Raw genomic sequence first — 11,155 nt, 5'->3', positions numbered from 1 at the left:
TGGTGGGTTGTACTGATACTCTAATAGGAACAATCATCTAGAAAGTTTCATAGTTTTTAGATTGAACACTCATTCAGTCTGCAATCAACCATTAACATATTCTCTGGAGAATTTCATAAAGGTAAGTGATAACTCAGCATGCAGAAAACAGATTATGAATTCCACTGAGATATTATATTTTTGTATAATATAAGAAATGTTAGATTTGCATTAATGTTATGCTCTCAGTATTTCTGAAGTGCATGTGGAAAAATATGTGCAATAATTATCAATGCAATCACTGATTATTTCTCCAGCTGGTTAATATTTAATATTTGAGTTATTAAGATCAGATAGATGCTGGGTTTTTTTTTTTATCATATGTGAAATGTATTAGGAATTTCTGAGTGAAATTGTCCCCAATTCTTTTTTCAGTGTGCATTTATGCATCAAGATGACAGTCCAATCAATGACTGAAAATCTGTATGAAATATCTGACATTTTTGACTATTCTGATTACAATGAAAGTTTTGAAGATGACATCTGTATCAAGACCAATGTTATCCAGTTTGGGAAAGCCGTCACCCCAGTCATTTTCCTCATCGTCGTTCTGTTCAGCTGTGTGGGAAACACATTGGTTTTGTGGGTCCTTGTGAAGTTTGAAAATCTGAAATCCCTCACCAACACATTTCTGTTAAATCTGGCTCTCTCTGATCTGATTTTCACCTTTGGCCTGCCCTTCTGGGCCTACTATTACATGTATGGCTGGACCCTTGGAGATCGTGCTTGCAAAGCAGTTAACTTTGTGTTCTACACGGGATATTACAGCAGCATCATCTTCCTGACGGTTCTGACGGTCCACCGCTACATGGCCGTGGTTCATCCCATGTCGGTGGTCATGTCTAGGAAGAGCCTGCACTGCTACGCGACATCAATTGCCATCTGGATCATCAGTCTCTGTGCTTCCATCCCACAAGCCAGGTTCAACACGGTTGTATCCGACCAATTTGATGCATTCATGGAGAGCCAAAACAACGGCACCAATGTATTCCTGCTCTGTGCTTTTGATGATAAAATTAATTGGAAACTCATGAGTACATACATGCAAAATTCTTTTTTCATTATCGCTTTTGTGATCATTGCTTTTTGCTACACTGTGATCTTGGGAAGGCTGCTACGACCAACATCTCACACTCATAGAAAGACGGTGCAGCTCATCCTCTTCATAGTGGTGTTTTTTTTCTTGGGATGGGGGCCATACAACATGGCCATATTTCTGGACTCTCTGATTGCATGGGAAATCTCTCCTTTTAGTGATTGTAAGCTGAGTAAATCTATAGACTATTGGATGTACATCTCTCAGATGGTGGCTTTCTCACACTGCTGCCTGAATCCTGTGTTTTATGTTTTTATGGGGATAAAATTCAGAAACCACTTGAAGAAAATGTTACGGACTTTCTGTAAGAACAACACAGAGCCTCAGAATCGACACAGCAGGCTTATTTACTCCAATGGTGAAGAAATATCTATGTATTAGCTTTCTATGCTTAAACTCTCAATGGGTTTGAACAATGCATGTACTGATTTTCAGCAACAAAATGAATGCAATTTAAAGTGTCTGTACAATAAACTGATTAGATTACTGAAATTGCATGAAAAAAGCTCTAAAAATCTGTGATGCAAGTTGTTATATACCAGGCATATTCAAATGGCAGGCTCAGCTTTGTTCCAAACCGGACCGCAAGACATAATGGCAACGGCATGCAGCACCATTTTACCATTTCTAAATGAAGTGAGCAGTGCTTCAAAACAACGGAGTGGTTCACACCACCAGGTCTCAGGGCCATTTATTGCAATGAACTTTCCCCGTTATATCCTCTAATATTTTTTTTACCCAGAGCCAAATGTGATTCATTCAAGCCCTTCCCATGTGCATTGCTTCTCTAGGAAAACTCTGAACCCCCATAGAGTATCTTTTCTGTCACATGGCCTTCTGCCTTACATATGTACAGTATCTAAACATAAAACATAATAATAGCTTGATAAAACATCTGATCTTATATTTTAATATTCATATTAGGCTTAACTGATGATTTTTTATTTTTTATTTTTTTATAGAAAATTTCTCAGAAGCCACTGGCCTATGGCTCTGAGGACCCAATATCCTGACTATTTTGACTGCATTACTGGTGTCCACTGGAAAGGAAATATTGAGACAAGACCTCTTGGAACTTTAATTGAATACCCCTGTTATATACATTTACTCTGTTAAAATTATTTGCATTATATATTTGCTTTCTTTCATACATTCATAATTGATGCTACAAATGATGAACAATTAAATTGGTGTTTATATACAGTAGTGAACATGTTAGCTCTTTACTGCATTTGTTAACTTTAAACAACATAATGGCTTGTTATGCATGTTTTTAACATTATTAGCATTTTTCCAATTGGATTAACTGATTTTAGATTAACAGCTTAAATGTTTTTATATAAATATAAAATGAAATTGCATAACATATGCAATGTTTAACAATATATATGTATGTTTGTGTGTGTGTGTGTCTGTGTGTGTGTGTGTATATATATATATATGTATATGTATATATGAAATTTGACATTTTCTAGCAGTTTATGTGTGTAACTTAAACTGAGTGAATCATTATCGTTTATCCTTCAATTTATTAATAAATTAATAATTGATTAATAATTGATTTATGAATGTTTTAGAAAACATGTGCATTTATTTCACTGCAAAACTAGACCTAACTTCTGTCACTAATGTAACTTTTGAGTCACAAACAATAAAAAGAAATTGCACCCAACCACATTGCTGGCGGTTTCCTGATAAACAGTGGTTCTGTGATCTGTGATCAGGGGTCTCAACTTCTCCTTTCTAAGCCTTTTCCTCCAACTTTGTTCACTCTCAGAAATAAGACACAACGCTGTCGCTTTTAAAAGTACATATTATTGTCTAAATTGTTCATATTAGTACCTTTTGAAAGGGTACCGCTGCCCACTGCTCCGGGTGTGTGTTCACGGTGTGTGTGTGTTCACTACTGTGTGTGTGCACTTGGATGGGTTAAACTGCAGACAGTTTCGTACCTTTTTTTTTTTTTTTTTTTGAGAATTTTAAATATGCAAGCAGAAAAAAAAACCTAATCAGGAAACATCTGGCAGGATACCTAATAAACCAACCCTAATCTTAAAATGATGCCAGTATAGTGTGAGTTCTGTTTTGTAACTAAATAAATGCAATGAAAAATGCCTGCATGTTTGCTCTGGCCTCAGGTTCTCATTGAGGTTTCTATGAGTGTTTCCTGCAAGTAACTTTGATCAACAAAACATCTTTGCATCTGCGCATCTCACATTATCTGCTACTAAAAGTGAAATATTTTCCCACTGAGATTTTTTTACATAATGATGATAATAATTGTTTATAATTAAATAATCACTAATCAAATTAGCCAAAGATCATTAACTGATATACTTACAGACTTGGCGACTTGAATTCTTTTAAAACATGTGCATGAACTATTCACTGACACATGTTCCTGGGCTTTGGTTCTGTCAATACTTTGATGAGTCACCAAAAAAATCTGCATTTCTGCTAATTTCTCATACGTGCAGCTGTTCTATGGATCAGCTCACCACAGCTTTGGCACTTTAGTAATATGTGGTTGGCTGATTCAGTGTGATCTTCTGGTATGTGTTTTTGGTTCATCAAATGGTCTGGAAAGAACTCAAGATGAGAGTAAAGTTTGCTCAGGTGACTTATTTTACTTTAATATGTATGCTTTAATATGGAAATAGTGCAGTATTGTTAATAAATTGCCTGTGTTTCCATGTGCAGACTAATAATCCAGTGTCTTAAAGGTATTTATCTGTGCCATTCAAACAAAATCACAAAATAATGACCATTGTGATACTGCAAGATAATGTACTGTTATGAGCCACCTCTTTTTCAGTGAATCAAACACATTATTTTCAAATGTAGATGATCGAGTTAGTTCTTCATATGACAGTGTGTTCAGTATGCATTTTATCGATAGCATTTTTAAAACATGAATGAATTTAATACATTTTCACTTTTATGTGTTTAGTATTGTTGTGTGATATCGAGTTTTAGAACAAAACGAAGGCCTGTAATTGGATTGTTTTTACTGTATCCTTGCCTCTAAAAAGACCGAAAAGTCATTAAAAGTCTGTACTTTTGCAAGAACTGTTTAAAATTCACATTTTATTGAAATGGAAAAAGAAGTAGGCCTAATGCAATTGCATTTCCCCCCAAAATATTTATTGAGAATCATTAAGGACCTGGAATCACTCAAATTATCAATAAATATACAAATATAAATATATTTGGCAACTAGCCAAAAGGTTTTTAAACTTCTCAGAAAACACATGCTGCAATGCCAAGCCACTCTCGGTTTATTCATTGTGAAACTGCATGCATTAGCAAAAGGAAATGACAACACTAACAGAAGTGTGATTTCTATTGTCACTTAGACTATTTTCCTTAAGCAGTTATACAACCCAGTCAACCAAGACCTTGAGGTATGCATTTCATGTTCTTTCATTCTTCTTACTATACTGTATACTACCGAAGATGCAAGATGCAACAGTTGCATAGCTTTTTGACTATGATTGCTTGCTTTGAAATTTTCTACATCATGCAAGTGTCAGAAATTGCATTGTGGTAAAATGCCTTTATTTTTATGCTAGATGGAGGCGTTCAACTCAAACAGAAGCCATTATGAGAATGACTCATATGAGTATGATGATGTGCTAATCTCAATGTGTGAGGTGGACAACTATAAAATGACCACCGGCGTGTGCTACGCCACGATCTTCTGCCTCAGTATCCTTGGAAATGGCTTCCTCGTGTGTGCGCTCACCTGCTACGAAGACCTGAAAAGGGCTACCAACCTTTTCATGTTCTGTTTGGCTCTTTTCGACCTTCTGTTCACACTGACGTTGCCTTTCTGGTGCGTGGAGCTTCTTCATCATTGGGTTTTTGGTGATGTCGCCTGCAAGATCATGACCGGGGCCTATTTTGTAGGCATCTACGGAAGCCTCATCCTCCTCACGGCCATGACCCTCGACCGTTTTGTTGTGGTTGTGGTCAGAAGCTGCAGGCTAACACGGAGTCGAAGGCTCAAATGTTCAAAAGTTGCCTGCATTGGTGCCTGGATCATAAGTTTGATTGCTTGTCTGAGAGATTCAATAACCGCAAAGGCACAAAATGCGCATATCAACACATATTCTTGTGAAAGCACCGGTACGCACGATGAAAAGGCTGGATATTATGCACAGCTCATTCTGCTGTTCCTCGTACCGTTTGCAGTCATTGCTTTCTGTTACACCAAAATCCTTTTGACTCTCATGTCAACGTCGACCAGGCAGAAATACAGGACTGTGATACTGGTGCTGTGCATTGTTATAGCTTTCTTCATATGCTGGGGACCGTACCACATCATCATCGTGCTGATGTCCATCTATGAATTTGATGCCTGCGAACATTATCAGCTGCACGTTGCGTTTATCATCTGCAGGATTCTGGCATTTTCTCATTGCTGCATAAACCCAGCGCTGTATATTCTAAGAGGGAAGTACAGAAGTCTCTTGTCCAGCTTATTGTTCTGCTCTCCCGAACTCAGGCAGTCGGCAGACAGAGGACCAACGGATCCGAGCGACTCCAGGATTCATCCGTACACGAATGAAGGAGCTCGAGAAAATTGTGAAGCGCAACAAACAAACATTGTAGAGCTGAACACACTGAAAACACTGTAAAAATGGAGACCATAAACATGATGAATTTATTTATTCCCAGAAAAAAAACATTTTAGTAATAGAATGATCATTTGTTTTTTTTAACCTTGTTTTCCCCCAAAATGATTTGAGTATTATATATATATATATATATATATATATATATATATATTACAAATATATAGACATAACTTTTTAAATTGGTATAACCACCAAGAAAACTGTAATACACACACACACACACACACACACGTTTGTATATATATATATATTAGAAAATTTGAAGCAAAACTCCAGCTTTGCTGTTTATTTCTGTGCTCTATCGCTGTATTAGAGGTTTAAGAAGATATAGTGGAAAATGTTATTTATATTTTATTCAACAATTTACTTTACGATGAATGTACCTGTTAAAGAAGATATGTGTTAATGTGTTTGATGTAAATAAGTGGGCTGGACGTTCATGTGACTGAAGGAAGAAACACGCAGAACATGTATGATTTCCTCAGTGGCTCTATGAGAGACAACAGCGATATTTTAAGGAACAAACCACCACAACAACCAAGGTATTTCTTGTATTACATTTTTCTTTCATATCTCTTTGTTTGTGGGTATGCATGCATGCATTTCTGATTTCTAATAATTAAAAAATGTTAAAAAATATTTTTTTTTTATTATTTACAGTAGCACCATAGCATTTGTCCAAATTAATCATGTGTCAATTTCCAAATCATCTGAAGTCAAACGGAACCTTTATATAAGGGATAAGTTTGTATTTTTTTCCTAAAATCTGTGTTTACTTTCTGTTCCTCACACAAAACTATTGCATGGCTTCAGAATATTTGGAGTTTTGTCATATAGGTCAGTTTATATTGCATAATTTTTAACATCAATTCAATCTGTCTTTCTACAGACGACATGACGCATGGAGAGACTTTGCACGAGGTCTCCAATATCAGCTATGATTATGACTTCAACTACACATATGAGGATTATTATCCTTTGGTTACATTAGAGGAGGAGAATTTTTCGTTTAGGATCATCAACGCCATTTGCTACAGTCTCATCATCTGCATCAGTCTACCCGGAAACAGCTTTGTGCTTTGGGTGGTCTTGAAGAAAGTGGCTTTGAGCAGCTCTGCTGACTGCTTGCTCCTCCATCTGACAGTGTCCGACCTCATCTTCACCTTCACGCTGGTTCCCTGGACCATTAATCACATCTGGGGATGGATTTTTGGAAATCTGGCCTGCAAGTTGTTCACCTGGTGCATCTTTTTGGGCCTGTACAGCTACATGATGTTCCTCACAGTCATGACAGTCCATCGATACGTGGCGGTGGTGTATCCGGTGTTCGCTTCATCTCTAGGGAATCGTAGCAGATTTTACACGCACATCTCCTCTGCTGTGGCATGGTTGATCTCTGTAGGCTTCAGTCTGCCTGAAATGATCTTCTCTGAAACCGTGGACGGTCCTGATGGTGTATTTTGTGTTCCCAACTATAACTCAATGTTTATGGAGTTGTTTGGATACTTCTCTCAGATAATTCTCTTTTTCCTGTTGCCATTCCTGGTTATTGTGTTCTGCCACACACGGATGGGATTTGCCATCCTTCAGAGTCGTATCCGAAGCAGAAACCACGCCGTGTGCGTCATCCTAAGCATCGCCGTGGGATTCTTCATCTGCTGGGCGCCGTATAACATCTTCCTCTTCCTCTTCTCCTTGAGGTCTTTAGGCGTTTTTGCATTGAGGGAAAGTGTTTGGGAGATCATCTACTGCATCACTCACATTCTAGCGTATTCCCACTGCTGTCTGAATCCACTCGTCCACATCTTCGGAGGGAAGAAGTTCAGGAATTACCTACCATGGAGCAGAGGTTTCCGTCGGCTCTCGCAGAGGTTCAGCACGCAAACATTCAGCAACCCGAGCAGCTTCTCGGGCCAGTTTCATCTCTGATCGTGTTAAAGTGTCATGACGTCATTTTGTTGCGGCTCTAAAGTGAGTCACGTGATGTTTACATTGGCTCACAACATTCTCAGGATGTTCAGATGAATAACTGATGGATCGTATAGTTTTTATTAATCAACAATCAAACCAAAAAACATGCAAGAGTGAAAGGAGTAATGACAGAAAATTTTGAATGACAAAAAATTTAACAAAGCATGCGCCAAATTCTTAGAAATGCGATAAATTCATTCATGTTGGTTTCATACATTAAAAAAAAGTTTAAGTGGTGTAACTATGTAAAAAGTAATATATTTTCCTGAAAACATGAATTAATAATACACCTCAATGAATGAAAACACCTTAATAATTATTTGCAAAAATATATTTAAAAAATATTTTAATTTTTTCGGACATTATGCAGTCTGAAATATATATATAGAGAGAGAGAGAGAGAGAGAGAGAGAGAGAGATGAGGCTCTGTTTTATGGTTATTCCTGTCACATGATAACAATGGTTTTCTGAATGTTTATTTCTAATGGTTTAATAATGGTTTGTTTGTTTCTAAATGTAAAAAAAAAAAAAAAGTAATATAAAAAAAATTAAGTTTTTTTTTAATTTACTTGGTTGCAAGTACCAAGTAAAAGGTACTACAAATATTTTCTCACACTCCTTAATAATTATTTTTACAAATATTTTTCTTACAAATATCATCATCAGTAATATCAGAAAGTTTTTGGGGTTATTCCATTTGACAGTCTGAATTATCTTTAGGCCTATATGTCATAATAAAGTCAAAATATATAGGCCTATACAAATATATTGATTAAAAACCTTCAGACACAGCCCTTTTATTATTATAAAAGATTTTATACCAAATGTCTTCCTTTTTTTTTTTTTAAGAAGAATTTAAGGAATTTCTAGAATTTTTTTACACCACCTACATATTTTGCCATTAAACATATTTAGCCCCAAAACTATCAAATAACTGAAAACATGTTTATCATAAAAGTGTACTGAAGTAATTGTCTGTATGAATGTATTTTTGAATAACTTAATAAATCTAGAAAATGTTTTTAAAAAGTGTCACATCACTGAATTACATGTATTACAGTTTTGTAATGTAATATTTGTGTGCTTGAGGTTGTTGAGTTTGGAGAAGTCTCTCAAAAAAAAAAAAAAAAAAAAAAAAAAAAGCAGATGGAAAACCAAACGTGATACCATAATACTGAAAAGGAATTTTCCACTGTGCAGTAAAAGAAGAAAGAAAGGTCTTGGTTGCAAATGGGTAATTCCGCCAGTGTCCAGTAGGTGGCAGTAGTGGTCAACAAGTGAGACATTTATGAGCTTTATAGCGCTTCGAATTACATTTTTCAAATGTCATTTTTATTAAAGTGATGTTTTGCCCGAGACCTTTTGGACTTACAAGACATTAGACATTAATACTTTGTTTTCTTTTCTTCTGATATTTAATTTTGCAAAAATATTAGAAGAATTGGACAAAAAAAGCAAAATAAAAAAACACCATAAAAATAGTCTCTTAGGCTACTTGTGCACTAAATCTGAAGTCATATGATAGATTCTGGTCTGTTTTTCATGCAAACATAAGTTATTCACTGAAGATTTTGCCTTAAAACACTGCTTGACCACCATAGTCACATTTTGCTTTAACTGTATAAAATTAGAGCAGTTTGGACATTGTGTACCATGCATAGAATAAAAGAAGTCATAGCAGATTTTTAAAAGCATGAGTATTCAGATACACTCTCAAAAATAAAGACTCCAAATAGCAAGCAGTGCCTTCGAAGAACCATTTATGGTTCCGCAAAGTGAGCAGTTTTTTAAAGAGCCACTTTTTTTTCTTAGTGTGAAAACATTTTAATAATTTAAAGAACCTTTTTTCACCTTTTGTGGAATGGAAAGATTCCATGGATGTTAAAGGTTCTTGATGGAACCATCACTGAATATCACTGATAGATGTCAGACTATATGCTCCTCTGACAAATGCACTCTGAGGTATCTTTAATATAACGCCTAATGTAATTATGTGTGATATCTGTCTTAAAAAAGCTGATTTATCTCACTCAGTGGAGTACATAGTCCCACGACGTCTCTGTCCTGTTCTGATCTGATCTCATTAAACTCCCAAACCACAAACCTCAGACAGACGGCAGTCAATTGCTCTCTTCTAGACAATACGTCGACTTAGCTCAGCTCTGGTGTGATTTATCACAAATATAGATTTGAGGATTTTGCACCAGAACATTATGTGTGTAATCGTGAAGAAATGTATAAAGCATCCAAAATAATTCTGCACTTTTAATAACATGCATAATGATTAATGTTTCAAATTACATCAACTATAATGTGCACTAACTGTTCAAAAGTGTGGGGTCAGTAATATTTATTTATTTAAAGGAATTAATACTTTTATTCAGCAGGGATGCATTAAATACATTTATAATGTTATAAAGATTTCTATTTCAAATAAATGCTGTTCTTTTCAGCTCTTCAGCAGAAACTCGGTTTCCACAAAAATATGAAGCAGCACAACAACTTTTTATTCATCCAAGAATTCTAAAAATAAATAAATAATCATGGTTTCTACAAAAATATTAAGCAGAACAACTGTTTTCAGCATTGATAATAAGAAATGTTTTTTGAGCAGTAAATCAGCATATTAGAATGATTTCTGAAGGATCATGTGACACTGAAGACTGGAGTAATGATGCTGAAAATTCAGCTTTGCATCACAGGAATAAATTACATTTTAAAATATATTCACATAGAAAACAGTTATTTTAAATTGTAAAATATATTTCACAATATTACTGTTTTTAATGTATTTTTAATTGAATAAATGCAGCCTTGGTGAGCATAAGAGACTTCTTTCAAAAACATTTTAAAAATCTTACCGGCCCCAAACTTTTGGACATTAGTGTATAATTTTTTTTTAGCAAATCTCTCCATAAAACGAGATGTGGATGTTAGCATAATCTGACATGTCTGCTTTGACATTTCAGCAGTGTTAAAATGACAGTCTGTTTATAGCACTGACATGCCTCGCTAAATGTCCTCGATCATGCTGTTTCACCCACATGAAACATAAACACGGACAACATTTCAGAAGAGACCATGTGATTGAAGTCTTGCTCATAATAGAAATCATTGCATGAGTTATATCATTTATATTCCTCAGTGTTTTCAGAGTGCCAAAAAGAAGCAGAGATTCACCTATCCAGCAGCAAAATAATGTTATTTCCTTCAAAGACCTTTGAAATCTGCTCAGCTTTGAACAGAAACAGTTCATCGCTGGGAAAGTTGAGAACAGACATGCCTGTCCACTGCATCTGTTTACAAGTTTCTTGAAAGACGCGGTCTTTTCCCATACTGTTCCTCTCTGGCAAATGTGTGCTCAGATTATAGCCAGGAGCCAAACAGATGTTGTTTTCTGCTCAATAGA

General features: G+C 35.6%; 3 protein-coding genes across 3 annotated transcripts; all 3 read left to right on the top strand.

Annotated features, from left to right (window-relative positions):
• Positions 1-68: 68 nt before the first annotated feature.
• On the top strand, positions 69-1,531 carry LOC107757797 (chemokine XC receptor 1-like). The gene is made up of 2 exons (XM_016575375.1): positions 69-121; positions 415-1,531. The coding sequence occupies exon 2, from the start codon at positions 434-436 to the stop codon at positions 1,514-1,516; it is 1,083 nt and encodes a 360-aa protein (XP_016430861.1). The 5' UTR covers positions 69-121; positions 415-433; the 3' UTR covers positions 1,517-1,531.
• Positions 1,532-4,492: 2,961 nt separating this feature from the next.
• LOC107757790 (chemokine XC receptor 1-like) lies at positions 4,493-5,775 on the top strand. Its single transcript, XM_016575366.1, has 2 exons — positions 4,493-4,539; positions 4,708-5,775. The coding sequence occupies exon 2, from the start codon at positions 4,708-4,710 to the stop codon at positions 5,773-5,775; it is 1,068 nt and encodes a 355-aa protein (XP_016430852.1). The 5' UTR covers positions 4,493-4,539.
• Positions 5,776-6,124: 349 nt separating this feature from the next.
• Positions 6,125-7,907, top strand: LOC107757796 (chemokine XC receptor 1-like). Its single transcript, XM_016575374.1, has 2 exons — positions 6,125-6,317; positions 6,665-7,907. Exon 2 carries the CDS (start codon positions 6,670-6,672, stop codon positions 7,702-7,704), a length of 1,035 nt encoding a protein of 344 aa, XP_016430860.1. The 5' UTR covers positions 6,125-6,317; positions 6,665-6,669; the 3' UTR covers positions 7,705-7,907.
• Positions 7,908-11,155: the final 3,248 nt, after the last annotated feature.

The sequence above is a fragment of the Sinocyclocheilus rhinocerous genome, unplaced genomic scaffold, assembly GCF_001515625.1.
Source record: "Sinocyclocheilus rhinocerous isolate Xijiao unplaced genomic scaffold, SAMN03320098_v1.1 scaffold112, whole genome shotgun sequence".
In the NCBI taxonomy this organism is placed as follows: domain Eukaryota; kingdom Metazoa; phylum Chordata; class Actinopteri; order Cypriniformes; family Cyprinidae; genus Sinocyclocheilus; species Sinocyclocheilus rhinocerous.
This window is presented reverse-complemented; position numbering and strand designations above follow the sequence as displayed.